Source organism: Narcine bancroftii, chromosome 8, assembly GCF_036971445.1.
Source record: "Narcine bancroftii isolate sNarBan1 chromosome 8, sNarBan1.hap1, whole genome shotgun sequence".
NCBI lineage: Eukaryota > Metazoa > Chordata > Chondrichthyes > Torpediniformes > Narcinidae > Narcine > Narcine bancroftii.
The window spans coordinates 147,379,972-147,402,382 of NC_091476.1; the positions used below are offsets into that span (position 1 = coordinate 147,379,972).

Genomic DNA, 22,411 nt, shown 5'->3' on the forward strand with positions numbered 1-22,411 from the left:
CCTTGACATGAAGGATTAAGGAGAGCTCCAAGGCATTCTATACATATGTGAATAAACAGAAGGATGACAAGAATGAAGGTGAGGCTGCTAAAGGATAAAGGAGGTAACATGTGCCTGGAGGCAGAGGAGGTTGGGGAAGTCGTAAATGAATACTTTGCATCAGTATTCACAAAAGAAAAAGACCTTGATCACGTTAAGGTCGAAATTGAGCAGGCCTGTGTACTAGACAATGTGGAGATTAAGGAAAAGGGAGTGTTGAATCTTAAAAACATCAAGATTGGTAAGTCCTTGGAGTTGGACATAATATACCCCAGGCTGTTGTGGGAAGTGAGAGAAAAGATAGATGGAGCAGTAGCTATGATCTTTGAATCCTCTTTGGCCACAGGGGAGGTGCCAGGGGATTGGAGAACAGCAAATGTAGTCCCATTGTTTAAAAAAGGTAATAGGGAAAATCCTGGGAATTATAGACCGGTGAGTCTTACGTCAGTGGTGTGCAAACTATCGGAGAGGATTCTTAAGGATAGGATCTATGAGCATTTGGAGAAGTACAGTCTACTCAAGGATAGTCAGCATGGCTTTGTGAAGGGAAGGTTGTGCCTCATGAGTCAAATTGAGTTTTTTGAGGAGGTAGCAAAATAAATTGATGAAGGTAGGGTGGTAGATGTGGTCTACATGGATTTTAGCAAGGCTTTTGACAAGGTCCCCCACAAGCGACTCATCCAGAAAGTCATGAGGCATGGGATCAGTGGAACCTTGGCTATGTGGATAAAAAAATTGCTTGTAGAAAGAAAGCAGAGAGTAGTAGCGGAAGGAAAATATTCTGCCTGGAGATCGGTGATTAGTGGAGTACCGCAAGGCTCTGTTCTGAGATCCCTGCTCTTTGTGATTTTTATAAATGACCTGGATGAAGAGGCAGAAGGATGGTTCAGGAAGTTTGTGGATAACACGAAGGTTGGAAGTGTTGTGGATGGAGCTGAAGGTTGTCGAGGGTTACAAGAGGATACAGGCAGGATGTAGAGTTGGGCAGAGAAGTGAGGACAAACAAGAAGGCTGAGTACAGGGTTAAATGTTGGTTATTTAAGAGTGTGGATCAACATCACTCAAGGTTGCTACACATGTTAATAGGATAGTTAAGAAGGACTGTGGAATGCTGGGCTTCATTAATAGGGGGATTGAGTTCAGGAGTAGAGAGATCATTTTGCAGCTCCTCAAATCTCTGGTAAGAACACACTAAGTATTGTGTTCAGTTCTGGCCACCTCATTATAGGAAGGATCTGAAAGCTATGGCGAGGGTACAAAGGAGATTTACCAGAAAGTTGCCTGAATTGAAAAACAAGTCTTAATGAGGTTAAGTTAGCAGAGCGAGGACTTTTCTCTTTGGAGCTTAGAAGAATGACAGGAGGCTTGATAGAGATCTACAAGATTATGAGAGGCATAGACAGGGTGGACAGCCAGCTCCTGTTTTCCAGGGCAGGAATAGCATACACCAGAAGACATATAAACAAGCTGAAGGGAGGAAAGTTTAGATGAGACATCAGGGGTACATTTTTTTTTAACGCAAGGAGTTGTGGGTGCCTGGAATGTCTTGCCAGGGATGGTGGTGGAGGCTAAAACATTAGAGGCATTTAAGAGATTCTTAGATGGGCACATGGATAAAAGAAAAATGGAAGATTATGGGGTAGGGAGGATTTAGTACTTTTTTTAAAGGAATATATGGGTCAGCACAACATCGAGGGCCAAAGGGCCTGTACTGTGCTGTTCTATGTTCTATGGCATGTATGTACTCTAACAATAATCTGAAATCTGAGCTGTACAGCTTCCTGTCTCTTTCAGCAGTCAACCTGAACTCCTAATTCGGAACCTCTAATATGATCAGGAAGTTTTTGTCACCTGAGGCCCTTCTGGATCCCTGCTCACCATCGGCACCTCAGGAATCCAGGTACTGATACCTAGTCCCTGTGAGCTGCGCTGCACCCTGCAAGTAGGATTTCAGTCTGAGTGGGATGAAGGAGCCTTGTGCTCTGCATTCACAGGGAGCACTGTACGAAAGCATTTAATCAGGTTTCAGTCTGTGTAAGTCCAGCTTATCAACGTCTAAGCAGAACTCCTGAAAAACAATCCTTTCTCACAGGGTTCAAATTATGCGGGAGGGAAAACAACAAACAGGAGAGTATTCGAGAAGGCCCACAGATATCACTCATAATCACAAGCCAGATGTTCTAAAGGCTGTCCTTGGGAACAAAGATGCCTCAGTAGTTTTAGTTTCAATCCAAGTGACTTGGCCTGGAATGCAGTGGGAGGATTGTAGTTGCTTGCAGTTTCTCATGTATCTTGTGTTTAATGTTATTTTCATTATTTCCTTTTGGATAAATATGGGTTTTTTTTTCATGTTGGTTTCTCTTGAATTGAAGATAAAAATATGAAAAGCATTGTTCCCTTTTTTGCTACCCTGTATGAGTAAATAAAGGAGAGAAACATGGAAGTTTGCAGTTGCAGTGATTGTAGAAAAGCACAATGCTGGAGTTGCAGGGATTGTAGAAAAACACAATGCTTGAGAAACTCAGCAAGACACACAGCAAAGATAAAAATACATAACCAATGTTTTGGGCTGAAGCCCGTCATCAAGGTATGAGCAAAATGAGGAGGAGTCATGTGATGGAGTAGTGGCTGGTAGGAGAATACCAGCCCTCTCCAGAAAAGAAGAAAAAAAGTGAAGAAAACGCAAAGCTCAAGAAACACAAAATACAACAACTAAAAGATAAGGGTGTGGAGAAAAGAAAGAAAATGGCACCTAAGAAGGAAAAACCAAAAATAACGGGAAAAAAAGAAGGAAAGACACTGGAAGAGAAAGGAGAAGGCCTTACCTGCATGAAGAAGCAAGGACCTGCCGTGGACAGAAGAGCCCGCTCCCCGAGGTTAGTGGAGACCCCGCAGGGTCGCGACCTCCCGACCGCGGGACTGCAAAAATGGCTCACTGAGCCAAACAGAGGTGCACAACTGCGCATCCGCGAGGAATCGCACGTGTGCAATGCTCACAACAAGGAAAAGGAAAACACCGACGCTAGGGAGGCCCAGCTGTGGAGTGAACTTACGCAGCGCGACCAGCTGAGAGATGCCTGATAGCAGGGCTCTCAGCTGGAAGAAGAGGAAAGCAACAGGAAAGGGAGTGATAAGAAAGAAAAACAGCAACAGGAAGCCCAACAGATAACTAGCCCAGAAGAAGAGGACCAACATCAAGAAGCCATGAAAAAAAACACCCAACAAACTGAGGCAAGCAGCTCAACAAGAAAGTCAGAAGAGACAAGGAAGAGAAGTAGAAGACACAAACCTAAGAGCAGACACAGAAGAAGAAGAAGAAGAAGAAGAAGAAGAAGAAGAAGAAGAAGAAGAAGCTCTACACAGAGGAATAGAAGGTAAAATAAATGGACAGTACATAGATTTTTAAAAATGTCAAGAACAAACGAAAGCATTCAAAGAATTACACTAGAATTTAGTGAAATGAAAAGAAATATGAAAAGTACAGAAGAAAAAGTGAGTAGAATAGAGCTGGTCATGACAGAAATAGGTAAAAGATTAGAAAATGTGGAAGAATGTATAATGACGGTAGATATTGAAGTGAACGACTTAAAAAGAAAATTGGAAGAAAGTGATAAAAAAGTTAAAAAAACACAGGAGTTGTTAGCTCAGAAGTTGGATATAATGGAAAACTATAGTAGGCGAAACAATATAAAGATAGTGGGCCTAAAGGAAGATGAAGAAGGCAAAAATATGAAAGAATTTATAAAAGAATGGATCCCAAAAGTCCTGGGAATGCCAGAAATACAGGAAGGAATGGAAATAGAAAGGGCACAGAGAACACTAGTCCCGAAACCACAGTCACAACAAAAACCAATTTTAGTAAAATTTCTGAGACACACGACAAGAGGAAATATATTGGAGAAGGCAAGGAATAAAATTAGAGAAGACAAAAAACCATTGGAGTACAAGGGTCAAAATTTTTATTTTTTTACCCAGACATAAGTTTTGAACTCCTAAAGAAGAGGAAGGAGTTTAACACAGCAAAATCGATCCTATGGAAAAAAGGCTATAAATTTATGTTAAGATATCCAGCAGTGCATAAAATAGTTATCCCAGGGGAACAAAACAGACTGTTCTCAGATCCGGAGAAAGCACAAGAATTTGCAGAATGCCTGCAGGACAGAAGACAGATGAAGAGATGTAACAAGAATGAAGAACGACGACAAACTACATATAAAGATGTAAAAATAATGTATAAGTAAGAACTAAAGAAGTGAAGTAAGGGAGAAGGGGAACAAAAAGAGGGGGAAAGATAAAAAAAAAGAAGAAAAGAGGGGCAGCTTTGTTTTAATGTGAAGATAAAAGTCTTTTCTGGAAGGGGTTGGGTGGGAGAGAATAACAGTCACTTCAAAATCAGTTGACACTTGCAAACAGGTTCGCAATCCGAATGGAGAGGGGAGTTGTGCTTCCCCGGCAAGGGACAAGGGGTGACTCAGAGAGGGGGGGGACACTTGGGTTTAAGGGAATTTTAGATGTGGGAATGGTTGAAGTATTTTATGTTTTAGAAGTCTTGTCTTCTATGTTTCTATGTTTCTATGTTTCTATTGAGTTCAAAAAAGAAAAACTGAGAGATGAAAATGGGGAAAAGGGGAAAGGTGGTGGTGAGGAAGCGGAAATGAGGTGTAAACAGAGTATGAGATGGCCATGTTGAACTATATGACTATAAATATTAATGGAATACATAACCAAATCAAAAGGAAGAGGCTATTAAATTTACTGAAAAAATAAAAAATAGATATAGCATTCGTATAGGAAACGCACCTAACTGAAGTGGAACATAACAAATTAAGTAGAGACTGGGTAGGGCATGTAACAGCAGCATCATATAATTCAAAAGCCAGAAGTGTAGCTATATTAATCAATAAAAATGTACCAATCAAAATAGAGGAGGAAATAATAGATCCAGCAGGGAGATATGTAATGATAAAATGTCAGATATATTCAGAATTCTGGAATTTGGTCAATATATATGCACCTAATGAAGAGGATCAAAAGTTTATGCAAGATATTTTTTTGAAGATTGTAGATACGCAGGGGAATATATTGATAGGAGGGGATTTTAACCTTAATCTGGGCCCAAAGGTGGATAAAACTGGACAAAAGACTAGCAAAAAGAACAAAGTAGCCAAATTTATGGTTAAATCAATGCAGGAAATACAACTTTTGGATATATGGAGGAGGCAACACCCAAAGGAAAAGGAATACTCATATTATTCGAGAATACATAAAACATGCTCAAGGATTGACCTGTTCCTGTTGTCAGCCTATATCCAAGGGAGAGTTAGGAAAACAGAATATAAAGCTAGATTGTTATCTGATCATTCACCCCTGTTATTAGGAATAGAACTGGAGGAAATCCCACCAAGAACATATAGATGGAGATTAAACTCCATGCTACTTAAAAGACAGGAATTTAGAGAATTTATTGAGCACCAAATTAAAAGGTACTTTGAAATAAATACGGAATCAGTGAAAGACAAATTTATATTATGGGATGCAATGAAAGCCTTCATTAGAGGGCAGATAATAAGTTATGTAACTAAGATGAAAAAGGACTACAATCGGGAAATAGAACAGCTGGAAAAGGAAATAGTAAGTACAGAAAAAGAACGAGCAACAAGGGAGGAAACAACAAAAAGAAGAGAATTGGCAGACAAAAACATAAAATATGAAACATTACAAACATATAAGGTGAAGAACATAATAAAATTAAAGCAGCAGTATTACGAGCTACGAGAAAAAAACGCACAAAATACTAGCCTGGCAACTTAAAACAGAACAAGCTAAAAGAACTGCATTGGCATCAAGGAAAAAGGACAAACAAATGACATATAACGCAACAGAGATCAATGAAAACTTTAAGGAATTCTATGAACAATTATACTGAACTGAGAACAAAGGGAAAGAAGACAAAATAGATGAGGTTTTAAAATTGAACTACCGAAATTGCAAGAAGACGAGCAAAACAAATTGATAAAACCATTTGAAATAGAGGAAATATAGGATATATTATAAAAGCTACTGAACAATAAAACGCCTGGAGAGGATGGACTCCCAATAGACTTATATAAAACATTCAAAGAATTATTAATTCCTCCTCTCCTGGAAGTAATGAACCAGATAGAAGAAACACAAAACTTGCCAGATTCATGTAAAACAGCAATAATTACAGTAATACCAAAGACGGGGGAAGATCCACTAACACCAACATCGTATTGACCAATATCTTTACTTAACTCAGATTATAAGATAATAGAAAAACTATTAGCAAACAGATTGGCCAACTGTTTACCAAAAATAGTAAAACTAGATATCAAAATGGAATTATTAAGAAAAGACGAACAACAGACAATGTCTGTAAGTTCATTAACTTAATCCATGCAGTACAAGGAAATAAGATACCAACAGTGGCTGTTGCTTTAGACGAAGAGAAAGCCTTTGACAGGGTAGAATGGAATTATTTGTTCAAAGTACTACAGAGATTCAACCTACCAGAGAAATATATTAATTGGATTAAAGCATTATATAAGGGACCATTGGCGAAGGTGACAGTAAATGGATATATATCGAACCAATTTAAATTAAGCAGGTCAACTAGCCACTATCTCCCTCACTGTTCGCTTCAGCAATAGAACCATTGGCAGAACTGATAAGAACAGAAAATAAAATAAAGGGGATAAAAATAAAGGAGAAAGAATATAAAATCAGTTTATTTGCAGATGACATCATAGTATACTTCTTTCTTTGGCTTGGCTTCGCCGACGAAGATTTATGGAGGGGGTAAAAGTCCACGTCAGCTGCAGGCTCGTTTGTGGCTGACAAGTCCGATGCGGGACAGGCAGACTTAACAGAACCAGAACCAGAAATATCAATAAAAGAACTACATTAAAAATTGAAGGAAAATGGAGAAGTATCGGGGTACAAGATCAATGCAAATAAAAGTGAAGCGATGCCAATGAATAATGCGGATTACACAGAGTTTAAAAAAGAATCACCATTTAAATGGCAAACAAAAGCAATCCAATACCTCAGTATTAGATTAGATAATAATTTAGGCCACCTATACAAATTAAATTATCAGCCATTAATGAAGAAATTACAGGATGACTTAGAACATTGGAAAGAATTGCCACTAACACTGAGAGGAAGGGTAAATTGCACTAAAATGAATATCTTCCGTATTTCAATCATTACCAATTCCCTTAACAGAGAAATTCTTCAATGAACGAAAGAGAATAATAAGGAAATTCTTATGGAAAGGGGGGAAACCAAGGATAGCACTAGATAAATTAACAGAATGGTACAAACAAGGTGGTTTGCAGCTACCAAACTTTAAATATTATTATAGAGCAGCACAATTAAGGTTTCTATCAGATCTTTATCAAACAAGGGAAAAACCAGATTGGACCAAGATAGAGCTGGATAAAATAGGGGAGAAGGTACCAGAACATATACTTTATAAGTGGGATGAAAAACTGGTCCAATATAGAAATTCACCAGTACTGCACCATTTACTCAACATATGAAAGAAGATTCACGTAGAAAGGAAAAAAAACAAATTACCAAATACCAAAATTATTATTAAGGCAAAATCAACTAATCCCTTTCACAATAGATAACCTTTTCTTTAGAGAATGGAAGAGAAAAGGAATTAAAAGAATAGAAAATTGTTTTTTGGGAAATAATTTATTATCATTTAAACAAATGAAGTACAAGTATGGAATAACTCATGGTACAATGTTTGCATATCATCAATTGAAAGCTTATTTAAAGGATAAATTGGGAAACAGACTGAGATTACCAGAAGGAAGCAGCTTTGAAAATGTGATTACAGATTCAATGATAATTAAAATATTTATAACAAACATGTACATCAAGCTGCAAGAGAAAGAAAAGGATGAAATAAGCTATTAACCCAAACAAAAGTGGGAAAAAGATTTAAACATAAAGATAAAAAATGAAATATGGGAAAAGTTATGCTCTGGAGCTATGAAAAATATAATAAATACAAGGTTACGCAGGATACAATATGATTGGATACACAGGCTATATATCACACCCCAAAAGCTAAATAAATGGGATCCAACATTATCAGATAAATGTTTTCGCTGTAAGAAGGAAACGGACACAACTGTACATGCAATTTGGGCATGTGAGAAAGTGAAAAAGTTTTGGGAAGATCTAAATCAGGTATTAAATAAAATCACAAAAAGCAACATACCAAAAAATCCAGAGATCTTTCTTCTAAGTAATATAAGAAGTAAAGAATTAGGCCTCAAACTGGATGAAGCGCAAAAATGATTTATTATGATAGCCTTAGCTGTAGCAAAAAAATGCATAATGTCAACTTGGAAATCAGAAGAGAACCTGAGAGTACAACAGTGGTACATGGAAATGAATAAATGTATTCCATTAGAAAAAATAACATATAATTTAAAAAATAAAGTCACATTATTTGAACAAATTTGGGAACCATACATAGAACACAACAGAGAGGGCCTACCGCGGACCTCCATCCACTAAAATGATAGAATGAGAAGAAGATGAAATTACCTGATCCAGTGTGTAAAAGTAATGACACAATTTTCTTGTTTATTTTCATTGTGTGATGACATTGTTTAATGGGTTCATTGTATTGTATATGTTGAACATTTAATGGATTTGGAGGGGGGTGGGAAGGAGGGAGGGAAGGGAGGGGGGAAAAAGGGGAGAAAATGCCGCTGTGTATATTAAAGAGGGAAATGTTTGTGTGTATTTTGATTAATATGGTTCACAGTGTGAAAATTTTAAAAAGCTATGAGCAAAATGTAGGCAGGTGCCATATACTTTATTCTAAAGCAAAGATAAAGAAAAGATACATAACCAACGTTTCAGACTTGAACCCTTCATCAAGGTGTGAGCAAAATGTAGGCAGGTGCCTGAACCAGGACTTTATAACAGACTTAATGTGAGTGGAACAATGACAACAGTCTATTTATTGAGTGACACCGAGGTTTACCAAGCAAGGATAGCTGTACAGTATGTGTGGGAAGAATCAAAACTTCAGGTGTCGAAAGTGGGTGGTGAATCTCTGGAATTCATTGATGTGGAGGCTTAGTCATTAAGTTCATTCAAAACAAATATTGGAATGAAGTAATTGAAATGCCTTTCTCTAATTAAGGGAATTTGGTCATAGTGCATTGAAGTAGAAGATGAGGCATGATCGGAATGGATGAGAATCTGGTTCCAAGACTCTGGGCCATTCTAAATGAATATTTTCACAGTTGAAATACAATAGTATTTTTTAAGAATATTTTCACAGTTGAAATACAATAGTATTTTTTAAGAGGAAAGCAACTGCTCCACTTTGATTTCACTGTTCTCATTTCATTGCTCTGTGGAGTAGAATTATTTAGACACCAAGCAAAGAATTTGAATCTTTGCCAAAAACCCTAAGGAAACATTTTTCCCCAAACCTCAAAATCACAGAGTCCTTTGCCCAGAGTGGTGGCATTGGTAAATGGAGGACATGGGTTTAAGGTGGGGGGGTTGGGGGGGGGGGGAGGAGAGATTCAACAGAAACCTGAGGGATAACTTTTTTTCGAAGAGGGTGGAGGGTGCATGGAACAGACTGCAGGAAGAGGTGGTTGAGGCAGGTACTATTAAGAAAAATTGAACAGATACATGGATCAGTTGGATTTAGAGGAATATGGGTCAAACACAGGCAGGTGGGACTGGTGTGACTGCTACATTTTGGGCCAAAGGGCCTGTTTCCACATTGTATAATGTGATTCCCTCTCCAAGTGCAGAATCTAGCAAAAACATCAACCAGGAATGACTGTAGAGGAACTGGGTGTTGCATACAAATTACACATGAAATCAGGTGGATGCAAATATTCTCAAGAATATAATCAAATAAGCAAGAGAACACAAAAGCAATCTGCATGGCTGAGAGTTTTCTACATCTATTACAAGGTTGTTAGAAAGATAAATTCTCTCTGGCAATTCCACAGAGACTTGGAAAGTGAGTGCATACTGTTAAATAATTACTCTCCAAAGTTGCTGCTGCAGGTGGAACGATGCCAACAGCATGTTAAATGAGATTAGCAATCACCTTTCTTTCTTTGGCTTGGCTTCGCGGACGAAGATTTATGGAGGGGGTAAATGTCCACGTCAGCTGCAGGCTCGTTGGTGGCTGACAAGTCCGATGCGGGACAGGTAGACACGGTTGCAGCGGTTGCAAGGGAAAATTGGTTGGTTGGGGTTGGGTTTTTCCTCCTTTGTCTTTTGTCAGTGAGGTGGGCTCTGCGGTCTTCTTCAAAGGAGGTTGCTGCCCGCCGAACTGTGAGGCGCCAAGATGCACGGTTTGAGGCATTATCAGCCCACTGGCGGTGGTCAATGGGGCAGGCACCAAGAGATTTCTTTAGGCAGTCCTTGTACCTTTTCTTTGGTGCACCTCTGTCACGCTGGGATAGATAACACACGATCAGTCTCAATTTAGTAATCTGACGTTGGTTCCTCTGAGCTCCATCCACTTTTCTGGCATTCACCTGGATTGCAAAAGGATGGCATGGTTAGTGTAGGGGATATCACGACACCATTCCAGGGCCAGCAACACATGTTCGAATTTTGCGCCGTCTGTAAGGAGTTTGTACATTCTTCCTGTGACTGTGTGGGTTTCCTCTGAGCGTATCAGTTTTCTCTCATGGTCAAGAAACGGGGGCCAGAAAGTTAATTACTCACATGGGTGCATTTGGGCTTCGTGGGCTCATAGGCCAGAAGGGATTGTTACAATGCTGTATTCTTAATTTAAAAATTGGGCTCACTGGTGCATTCATTCATACCCTCAAGTGAGGTGGATTTCACAGGGACGGCCAGATTCCATTGCTCACCCCGAATTCCCCTGAGAAAGTGATAAGTAACCGACTTCAACCATTGCAGCTCTGAGTCCACAAAATTATGTTGTCCCCAGGATTTAAATCCAAGAATGGTGAAAAATGGCAAAATACTTTCAGTCTGGATGATGCAATGACATTCCCACATGTCTGCTGCCCAGAAAGCCCTGCCTTATAGCTTGTACAGTAGCTAGTCTGCATATTGTCTGATAATGTGAGCTGTGATGTTAGACATAACGAGTCGAGTCAATTGGGTATGATTAAAACAGTAGTTTTCAACCTTTTTCTTTCCACTCACATACCACTTTAAGTCTTCCCTATGCCATCAGTGCTCTGTGATTAGGAAGGGATTGCTTAAGGTGGTATGTGGGTGGAAAGAAAAAGTTTGAAAACTACTGTTTTAATCATACCTAATTGACTCGACTCGTTATGTGCACAGTTTCATAACTCCAAAGGAAATGGGCCTATGACAATTTTTCTCAAACAAAATACTTTTTTTTTTAAATTTTTTATTTTTCACACCATAAATCACATTAGCCATGATATACACTTTTTCTTTTTCACACATATACAGTGACTTTTTCTCCTCCCCCCTCCCTCCTCCCAAGCCACACCCCCACCCCCCCCCCCCTCACTCAAACTAAATACTTAAAGTGGTATGTGAGTGGAAAGAAAAAGATTGAGAACCACTTTGTTAGATTATGAAAGACACACAGAAATGCCGGAGGGTCTCAACTTGTCTTGCAACATCCATAGGAGGTAAAAATATATTACTGACGTTTCGGGCCCGAGTCCTTCTTTCTTCAAGGAATAAGCAAAGAGCAGGAGGGTGTCAAAATAAAGCCTGAAGAATGGGAGAGAGAGAAGTCCAGACCAACAAACAAAAGGTGTTAATTGGATATGATAAGAGGAGAAGTGAAATTGATTTTGGTTCTGTCAAAGGAGACAGAGGGAAAAGGAAAAAGAGAGAGGGAGAGAGAGGGAGAGCTGGGGCAAATGAGATGGGAGAAGAAAAAGTGGGGGGGGGGGGAAGTTTAATGGAAACTGGAGGGTGTCCAGATGGAAGATAAGGTGTTGTTCCTCCAATTTGCAGGTGGTCTCAGTCTGGCAGTGCTTGAGACCATGGACAGACCTATCAGCAAAGGGAATGGGATGGGTAATTGAAATGGGTGGTCACTAGAAGCTGCCGGCTCGTTTGTGGCTGACAAGTCCGATGCGGGACAGGCAGACACGGTTGCAGCGGTTGCAAGGAAAAATTGGTGGGTTGGGGCTGGGTGTTGGGTTTTTCCTCCTTTGTCTTTTGTCAGTGAGGTGGGCTCTGCGGTCTTCTTCAAAGAAAAGAACATTGATGGTGTGATAACCATATGGTGTGGCATACCACCACAGGGCAATGGCAAGTCGGACACGAGGTTCCAGAGGTCTTCTGAAGTTTGTCACCTGACGCATGGTTTATCCACTGCATGGATGGTAGTGATGCAGGTGACACGCCTTATTCAGCTACCAAGTGAAGCACACCTGCAGGAGACTATAAATGGATTTGCAGATAAGTAATATCCAATGTGCTCTGGGGCTATAGACAGCACACATATTTCCATAATTGCCCCACAAGAGGCCAAATCAGCCTACTACAACCGTAAGGGATGGCACTCTGTAATTCTTCAAGCTGTCATGGACCACAAATGCTGGTAAGAGAATTCCTCACATTTTTATAATTGTCTGCCTGAAGAAATAATTGCCCACAGGTTGTCACTCAGTGCATTGCGCTGTTTGCTATCACATTCACAGATGTGTATGTGGGTTGGCCTGGGCGCACTCACGATGCTCGGGTTTTAGCCAACTCGCCTTTATACAGGAAGGCTGAGGATGCAGGCAGATATCTGTTCCCACAGGAAGTAGGTATCTAAACCACACTGGACAGTATGTGTGCATGGCTGAAATATATGCATTGGGCCAGCATGCTGTTTAAAATATATGCATGCAATAACCCACGGGAAAGCTATATGAAATACTCACACCTCTGTTTTGGACTGTTTACAGGCATCCATGCGAGTTGACAACGTTGAAATCCAAGCATATCTGGTCGGGATCCCTGCTTTAGGATTGGCTTATAAAGAGGTTCACACATCATCACGCTCTCAATCAGTCAACCAGAAATACTAGACGAGTCTGAGCTCGGCACGGATAGTGGTGGAGAATGTCTTTGGACGGCTTAAGGGCTGCTGGAGGCGTTTCAACAAATGGATGGACTTTCATTTCTGATATTGTTATTGCCTGCTGTATTCTGCATAGTATATGTGAGATTAACAAGGATCACTACCTCAGGTAGGTAGTGATCCTCAGACAGAGAGAAATCCTTTGCATGGTTCAACAGCATGTGCTGCCCATGCTATCCACGATGCTATTGCGTCAACTATGTAAGCATTAGGGAAGCTTTATGATGTAGACTTCAACTTGATGTCACAGTTCAACTTTATTGAATGACTGAAGTGCAGCGGTACAGTTCATCAGGCGCACCATCTCTCCTGAATAGCATCTTGAAGGGTAGTCAGAATCTCAGCTACACTGACCAAGCTGTGCATCACAGCTGATCACCCTGCAGACACCTGTCTCCTCCAGCCTTCTCTCGTGCTGTATGCGGTCATGCTCCTACTTCTCTCCCTCCACCTCCCTCATGAAGCTCTGCATTGCAGCAGTCAGGTCATGGGCCTAGGTGGGTCTCCTCCTCTTCCCCCTCCTCTCCGAGCCTGCAGGGCAACGAAACACAAGTTGCAGAGCACACGCATCAGGGCCAAAATACAATTGGACAAACACTTCAGAATTAAAAATGGGAAGGAGACTTGGATTAAATGCTGCTCCTGCACGTGCTGTTCAGGCTTACCATCCACGTGGTGCCCCTCCACTGTTGGTGCACTGGGACCGCACAGGGTGTCCATGGGCATGCCTGCCTGTGTCGGCACATACTCTAGGCTCATTCTTCATGCACCTGGCTGCTGGGGCCCTCCTCTGAGGTGTCCTCCATCTCACCACTACCAGCTTCAGCACTTGGTTCACAAGAAACACAGTCATGCTGGGGCTAGATGGCTCCTTGGGACCTTCTAACAGGGTGCCTGCCTCACTGGCACATAGGCTGTAAACACTCACCCGGGCTATCCAAATTCACCATCACGGAAAGAGGAGTTGCCAACGGGCTAACACCTCAAAACTGAAATCCCTGCCGATTATAGGGCCAGTCCAAGCGCCCTTTGCTCTCCAACTATTGTGGTCATTAATCTGCATAAATCTCTTGTACCCTGCCTTCCTCATACTGAGCACTATGAGGCCATATATCTGATAATTTTTCACAGTGCGAGACAAATGCTGACTTACATCTGGATCACCCCTTATGGAGAGCAGCTCTTCACCTCAGCATCCAACCATTTGCCAGTCATTACTCAAATTTGCAGAATTGCTGATGGAAGGTGTCCTCTTTAAATGTCAGAACATACACTATCAGAAATCCAAGTTGCTGAATGAATGTCCCTTTTCCTGTACAAATCCATACAGGTCTCCAAATTAGTGAGGTCTGCAAGACGATCTGCAATCACAACTCTGGAGGAACAGGCTGCAGGCTTAAAAGCTGAATAAACATCCTTTTCTCTAAATAAGCACACAGTGTGATCACACAGTGCACATTTTACCAGACACAACAGATGGAATGAAATAAAAATTCACCAACTAAAACTGAACTAGAAACATGTTGCTACCACGTTTTTAAAAATCAGTTCATTAACCTGCACTGCTCACTTCCCTCTCTGCAACCGAACTTCGCGCCAATATGCTGCCTCGGTGACGTCACTGCCATTTCCCCATTCAAATTGGTGAAGGAGGGCACCTGGGTAAGTTTTATGGGGTTCCCTGACCACCTCTGAGGTAGGTCTGGGACTCAGTTGGATTTTGACTGCGTTGACCCTTTTAAATTGCCATAATACCTGGGTCATCAACCGAGCAAATCACCTGGTTAAGCCCATTTTACATGTCAATTTGAAAGGGCCTAATGTTATTTTTCAGCTAACCCTTCCTCATAACTACTAATTACATGACCTGAACGATTTTGTTTCCTGAATGCAACATTATCATTTGCCCATGAACTTCTAGTGTAACTGCATTTCCCCAGTCACTGTGTGATTTTCAACATAATTGGTAGATCAGTTATCATCCTGCTTCTTCTAATCCACCAGTGATAATGTTGCCTTCCTTGCAGATTGCTGCTACTGGGTCTTCGTGCCATGTTGCCTGTTTTGTCTTTTGGATGGGTGGAGAGTGGGGGATTGCTTTCTCGGCTTTCTTGAAAATAACAATTGTTTTAGCCTTTATTATCCTACCTTTTAATAGGATGTATTGTTATTTGCATAATTATCCATGTATTAAAATGGCATTTGGTGTTTTGACGAAAGAAAGCAGGCAAAAAGTGTCAAAAAGGAAGTGCAGAAGAATTTGTTCTTTGTTCAGACCAGATTCGATCACTTCATGGTGAATTTTTAGATCACCTGGTTTTTGCAGGAGATGGAAAGATGTGGACCTATCTCTGGCTCCATCCCATTTCGATGCAAAAAGGCTGCATGTCAGAGCTGAGTCAGCTGGTTCTGCCTGGGTTTCCCTGCCCCATGCAAGCCAGCTTGGAGATTTGCCACTGCAAAAGTATTGTTATTGAGCAATGTTGGAACAATGAAACAGTTGCATTTTTTTTAACATTTCAAATCACACCCTGGGCTCTTCATGTTCCTTAAAATGTAACATAAAAGGTGATCTTCCTACTCCTACCACCACCCTGCATGGCGGATAATCTGTTAATGTGAGCTCCGGCAGCTCTGCACCTTGTTTAGAGCAAGTGCAAAATCACTGAATGGAAATTGATAGCTTGCAAGCATTTAGCGTGGGACCCTTGAAAATGCGGGGGCCCATAGCATATGCTACTTTTGCTACTAAATTAATCTGGCACTCAGACTGAATGTTATCTGGCATTCAGATCACTGTTGAAAAATATGCTGCAGAGCTGCTGAGGCCAACATTCCTTCCCCCTCAAACAGAAACTAGCTAACACACCACTATAGCACAAGCAAGATTTTCGACAGGCTATTTAAACGGGATAATAATGGGAGATTTTGAGATGTGTTCAGAAAAGCTAGGGCAGTAATTCCTAGTGTATCTTTCATTTGAATGACCTGGGCCACATTTGCAATGACTCCATGTTGATTTGCCGGTGTTTAAACCAGGCAATGCTACCTCATGATCACAGTGGGAGGTTGCTTTAAAGGCCCTTTTACAGAGCTTGAAAGCCAGATTTTCTTCACCTTCCAGCTCTGTGTAAAAATATCAAAGGCGGATGGGGGTGTCCAAACTCCCCCGTTTGGATCCGCCAAGAGGGGGTACCGCTAGCAATAGAGTGTAGTACTCCGCAACCAATCTAAAATGGTACATCCATCTTGCCGGGTCGAAACGGGAAGGGCTGATGACATCATGATGAAGTCTTCAGCCCACGTCAAAAGTGCAGTGAGTTCAAATTCACTTTGAGTGCACAGCATGTTTTATGTCACAGTTGACGCTGATGTTGATGCGATAAAAGTCCCGCCCCTTTGCTTCGGGAAGCAGTCTTGCAATGCAAAATATCTCATGGAGCCAGATTGTTTTGTGCTCAGTGTGAAAACGCAAGCCAGCTTCCCAACATGAGAATGTCCATGGAAATGCTACGGCTTTGCAGTCTAAAAAGGCCTAAAATTGCACTTCCTACATCACAATGGTCACCATTCCAGGGTGAAAAAGACATCTGTTCTAATTATCTGTGTGTCGTAGAAAAGCAAGTCTCTCTATCTATAACGAGGTTATCTTTACAGTCATGTCTGTCATTCAGATGGATTGTCAAGGTCTGAAGGGCGCACGGAGACTCCAGTCATTAAAAACCAATTGCACAAGATAGCCTCTGTGTGCAAAGGGTGCCTGGGAAAGCTAAAGATATCTGGATGTGAGTCAGACTGGGTGTTTTGTTCCAATCAGTTTGCATTATCATCCAGCTGCTCTCAGCTTCCGGACCCAATTGCAGAAGTTCTTTGTGGGGTGACAGCTTCCTCTGGTTTGATTGACCTGGGCCACATTTGCAATGATTCCCTGTTGTTTTGCCAATGTTTGAAGAAGACAAGCCTATTTCATTAAATGGCTGGGACCCTTGAGACCCAATGACCAAGATAAGAACTCACCTCATTCCTATGATTTCATTAGTGTGATTAAGGATTTTTAAAAAAAAAACATATTAAACACAATAATTCTGTTAATATTTGAAAAAATACTAATCAGTTATCAGATTATGAATACTATGCTCACGATCCAAAAAGGATATTTAAATCAAAATCACTGCCAAGACCAGAGGGCTGTTGAGAACAGGGTTATATGGTTGACACATCATCGTGATGAAATATTTCCAAGTCAGGGTAACAAGGAAGGAAACCTGCAGTGAAATGGAGAAAAGGCAGGATTGCTGGACTTCCAAAGGGCTAGCACAAGTCAAATGGCCTCCTAGAGTGGAATAAATGTATTACAGTAAAAACACAAAGCTGGAGAAACTCAGCCAGTGTATTTCATGTTGCAAAATAAAGATATATAACCATTGTTTCGGACTTGAGCCCTTCATCAAGATATGAGCAAAATGTAGGCAGACACCTGAACAAAATGATGTGGGGGTGGAGGGGGGAGTAGCAAGGTCCCACAGGCAGGAGGTAATAGGTGGATAAGGGAGGGAGGGCACACCACCAAACAGAGGGAGGTGGGATGGCTCCGTGAATGGAGAGGGAAGGGGCTGGAGAGCTAGAGGAAGGAAAACAGAGGGATGGCAAAGAGGGGGAAAATGGGGAGTAGGCGAGCAGAAACTGGAGCAGTCAATGTTAATGCCATCCAGTTGGAGAGTTCTCAGACAGTGCCTTCCCTCCTTTTATCCGCCAATTGCCACCTGCCTGTGGAACTGTACTCCTCTCCCTGTCCCTTCCCCCACCGTTTTGTTTGCATGCCTGCCTACATTTTGTCCATACCTTGATGCAGGGCTGAAGCCTGAAATGTGGCTTTGTATCTTTATCTGCGCTATATAAATTACACTGTTTGACCTGCTTAGTTTTTCCAGCATTGTGTTTTTACTTCAACCACAGTGTCCGCAGATTTTTCACATGTACACCTGTAATCACAAGCAAATGAACAAGAAGGGAAAAGACCTTGCAAATGAGACAGATGGAGTAGTGTAAGCTTGTGGGATAGAAGAGAACTAGCTGGCCTGGAGAGAGGTCAATGGCCAGAGGAATCAAACCTTTCACTTTCTGTTCACTTTTCAATCAGAAATAGAGCACTGAAAAGCAACAAGTAAATCACAGGGTTGTATGTGATGTCATATATCGGAACTTTGACATAAGGTGTGAAGTCTTGCAAATTCAAATAAAGGCTAAGTCAACAAATTGTAGATTGTTTAGTTTATTATATCAAGTCTTGACCTTATCAAGGCAGAAGTCTTACTCTTGCTAGTTTTCCTAGTGTGCTGGGATTTGGATCAGATTGTGTGATGAGACTCCGCTTCTGTGCTGAAGGCACTTGGAGAGTGACACCGTGAACAGACGCAGCTCGACGACCGGCTGGTGCACTCCGAGCCGGTTACTCGCCAAGTCATCTTCTTGGCAAATTTCATGATCATGTCCTCCATGTCATGGATCTTCATTTCCATTTGCTGAAGCTTCTGCACGATTTTCACCTGGATGGCAAGCCCCCTGCGGAAACGCTTTATCTCCTTCCTCCTTTTCTCAATCTTCATGTACTTTTTGTCGGAGGTGGATCCTATTTTCAATATACAGGCATATCTCTGCCATATTTTCTGCAATAAGCACATCGCTGGTTAACAGAGATGACAAATGCCTAATATCCCACAAAGACTCCAAATCCTCTGGGTTAAACAGCAATAATAACACTGGACAACAAAGATTTTGCTTCCTGAACACTTTTGGGTGTATTTTATCATTTTGAGCTGCTGATCACAAAAATCACCTTAACTTTTCCTATCACAGCATTTTTTAGATCTAAAATTTCATGATTCCCTGTCATATTTAAGTCTACTAGTAATATTGCCCACAAAGCAAGCTGTTTCGGTCAGTCCCAGCATGCCTGAGCGTGCACACAGTGCAGGTGACATGCAAATGTTGTCTTAGGCCTGGGCTTAGTCAAGATAGATGCAGATGGGCTATAAAAGCAACTCACATACACAGATGTTGTACAATACATTGCTATAGATTGAATGCATGTTGATGCCCAATGGCATCGTGAGCGTACTTAACAATGGCATTTATTGTCTTCAGGAAGATTCAATACAGCAGAAATATCTGGTCAATGTTACAAAAGCTGGGATCCATTCTTACATTTGTGGCAAGTATACACTGAAAGTTAAATTCAATTAAAGTCAATTTAACATTTCTCCAACTTCTTACGTGATACAGCAAATCTTGGGTCTATCATAATCTCTGATTTTTTTTCAGGAAGCAAACCTTTAAAAAAAAATTGTTGTCCAGTCTAATCAAATTAAGGTATAATTCAAATTCATCGTTTTCATGATGTAAGTGTACACTAAAATAAATTACAACCCTCGAATGCCCTTCATCTTTCTGCTCTCATGATAGTTGACCTCTGATATCCTAGTTTGTACCTTCATCTCTCTTCTAATCTGTTCTGGCACATAGTGAAGTAACAGGGTGAATGCAAAATTCTCCACCCTAATTTCAAATCCTACTATGGTTTTCCGCCTCCTCTTTCGCGATATCATCTCACCTCATAAATCCTGCAGATGCTTGCTTTCCTTTGATCATCTCAAATCCAAGTGCCAGTCATGGTGACTGCACCTCCAGCCACCAGGATTCTCAGCTCCAAACATCCCCATGCACAGGTCTCCTCCCTTAAGATACTCCTTAGAACCTACTTCTCAAGCAACCCTTACATCTCTAGTTGTGGATTGCACACTGCTGAAGCATGTATTACCATGTTCATGTTGCTACTCATTTGGAGTCTATTGTTGTTTTTAGTCAGGTTGATGCCATCCTGAGGAATAGCCAGAGCCAGAAGACCGGGTTCACACTGACATTGATTTACACAAATCTTGCTTTGTTCTCCCCACATTCCCTTCAATTTCCACCACCCCCACCCCACCCCCACCACCACCCCAGACACTTACCTGCACACCAGGGACAGTTTATAGCGGCAATCAACCTGTCAGTCTACACGACTTTTGGATATGAGCAGAAACTGAAGTACCCAATGGAAACTTACTCTGCTCCCACCTGGGCATATCGCTTGATCCATTTCACTTCCTCGCTCAAAATATTTAATGGCATGGCCTTCATTGACAAGAATTCCATGGGGCTTGTCAACTTTGAGGTGACCTTGTTTCTAAATGGCATACCCTGTGTCCTGATGCTGTAACCCCATGTTCTGAACTCCCTAGATATTGAGTACATCCTTCAAGTTGCCTGTCTGCCCCTGTTAGAACCTGATAGATTTCTGTGAGCTCCCCTCTCACTCTTCTAAACTCAGTGAATATTGGCCAAATTGACTCGATCTCTCCTCAGATGACAGTTCAGACAGCTCTCGAGTCAGTGCAGTAGATAGTCACTGCCTCCCTCTGTGATAAGAACATCCAAGGTCAGAGAAACGAGACTGCAACAGGCCACAAAGCTCAAGGGCAAGTTTGGCTGCAGCATGACATCCTCGCTGCCGCACTCAAATCTTCTTGCGGTGAAGGTTGATGTTCTACTTACCTTCCTCAGGGCTTGTTACACTGGAATAGTTGCTTTCAGTGACTAGGACAACCAGAACTCTTACACCTCACCTCCTCCCTGTGTAAAGTCACTCAGTTACAAAATGATTGATTTGGAACCAAACTGGGTCACCTCACATTTATCCACATTAAATGACTTTTGTTCTGCATTTGACCATGGTCTCAATATGTCTAAATCCCACTAGAGTCTCCTTGCATCTTCCTCACAACCTTTAAAATAATACATTTGGTTCCCTTATCTAAACATATATTGTGAATAGCTGGGACACAAACTCTGGTCCCTACAACACTCCACCGGTCCCTGCCTGCCCCATCCAATAAGATTCTCTTTTCCCGATTCTGTCATCGGAATTCCCTTTGAATGTATCTTTTCTCTCTGCAGAAGGACATCCACCCAACTAAATAAGCATGAACCCTGTGTGATGAAACGCAAAAGTCTGCAGACATTGTGATTGGATTAAAACACACACACAGAAACGCTGGAGGAACTCAGCTGGTCTTGCAGTGTCCATTAGGAGGTAAGGATATATTACCAACATTTTGGGCCTGTTCTTCAAGGTATGAGCAAAAAAGCAGATAGGCACCTGATGTAAAAGTAAGATATGGATAGGAAAGGTGAGAATTAATCGGGGAAGGGTGTGACTCTGCGAATGAAGAACTAGAGGAAAAGAGAGAGGGCAAAGGAAAAAGAGAGAGAGAGAGAGAGTGTAAGAGGATAGGAGAAATCAGGATAGAAGAAGGAGCAAGACAAGGAGGGGGTGTGGCCAACTGAAACCAGAGAAGTCCATTTTAATGCCACCCAGTTGCAGGTGCCCAGCCAGAAGATGAGGTATAGTTCTTCCAATTTGCGGTGGGGGGTGGGGTGTCTGCCTCTGTTTTAAGCACAACATAAAATCAGACAACTTCACCTCAATGATAAACTATTGAGCACAGCTAGTTCCCACTGCACTGCACACTTCCATAACACTATAACTAACCATTAAAGTATTCTGAATCCTCCGTTTCTTTAGACAGTTAATGCAGAAACATATCAGGATGATCAGGCAGGCAACCAAAAAGGCCCTGGCTAAGAAGTAATCAAGGATAAAGTTTGGGTCATTTCCCTGTGATGACTGAGAGAGGCACCAAGATTTGGAAGGTTTGCTGTTGATGTCATTGGAGATGACCTCTGTCCGTGCCCGATGCCAAGATCTGCATCCAGTAGCTTCACAGTGGTCAGGGTGACTGGTCCGTCGAGAAGAAAACAGCCCAGAAAGGAATGTCGCCATTGACTTTGACAGGAGGAGTTAGCAGTAAACTGAAGGTGCTGCCTGTCGCCAAGGATACTGGGGATCACCCTGTACGTGGGAGTGTATTATGAGGTAATAAATGCTGCTTGTGATGCTATGTCTCCTTACTAGCACTGAAGTTGGATGGGACACTCTTCTGCCCTGCCCCCATCTACTCTGGACCTTTGTGACATAAAATGGAACATTTCACAGGCCCCAGTTAACCTTCAGACTGAAATAAGAGGCAAATCGCTGCTGTTACTCATAGAGTCAGGCAGCATCTGTAGAGGAACCACCTGCCAACCTCTGCCTCAAATCCTCACCTCTTTAGATCAGCAATTCCCTCCCCTCTCCCCCCCCCCCCC

General features: G+C 41.6%; 2 protein-coding genes across 3 annotated transcripts in view; one reads left to right on the forward strand and one right to left on the reverse strand.

Moving 5' to 3' along the window:
• The first annotated feature begins 13,003 nt into the window (after positions 1 to 13,003).
• The window catches only part of dynlt1a (dynein light chain Tctex-type 1a), a 40,176-nt gene continuing 30,768 nt past the window's right edge, over positions 13,004 to 22,411 (forward strand). The window contains exons 1-2 of one of the 2 annotated variants that reach the window (XM_069895218.1): positions 13,004 to 14,827; positions 21,161 to 21,296. Coding sequence is in view for 1 of the 2 variants with exons in the window: in XM_069895217.1 (XP_069751318.1) it covers positions 22,135 to 22,139 (5 nt within the window). In the remaining variant the exon portion in view is untranslated. Of the gene's footprint in view, positions 14,828 to 21,160; positions 21,297 to 21,787; positions 22,140 to 22,411 lie in introns of those variants that run through there. The other variant, XM_069895217.1, reaches the window with a different exon arrangement.
• LOC138741328 (uncharacterized) lies at positions 18,422 to 22,118 on the reverse strand. Its single transcript, XM_069895211.1, has 2 exons — positions 21,756 to 22,118; positions 18,422 to 18,831 (listed from the first exon to the last, which is right to left on the reverse strand). The coding sequence occupies exons 1-2, from the start codon at positions 22,044 to 22,046 to the stop codon at positions 18,514 to 18,516; spliced, it is 609 nt and encodes a 202-aa protein (XP_069751312.1). The 5' UTR covers positions 22,047 to 22,118; the 3' UTR covers positions 18,422 to 18,513.

Bases quoted from the DNA above. Each gene is read 5' to 3' on its own strand.
- LOC138741328 (XM_069895211.1), bottom strand. From the start codon at position 22,046: ATGGCGACATTCCTTTCTGGGCTGTTTTCTTCTCGACGGACCAGTCAC. The intron at 18,832-21,755 runs GTTAGTTATAGT...TGCTTATTGCAG, and splicing joins GGATTCAGAATACTTTAATG to AAAATATGGCAGAGATATGC.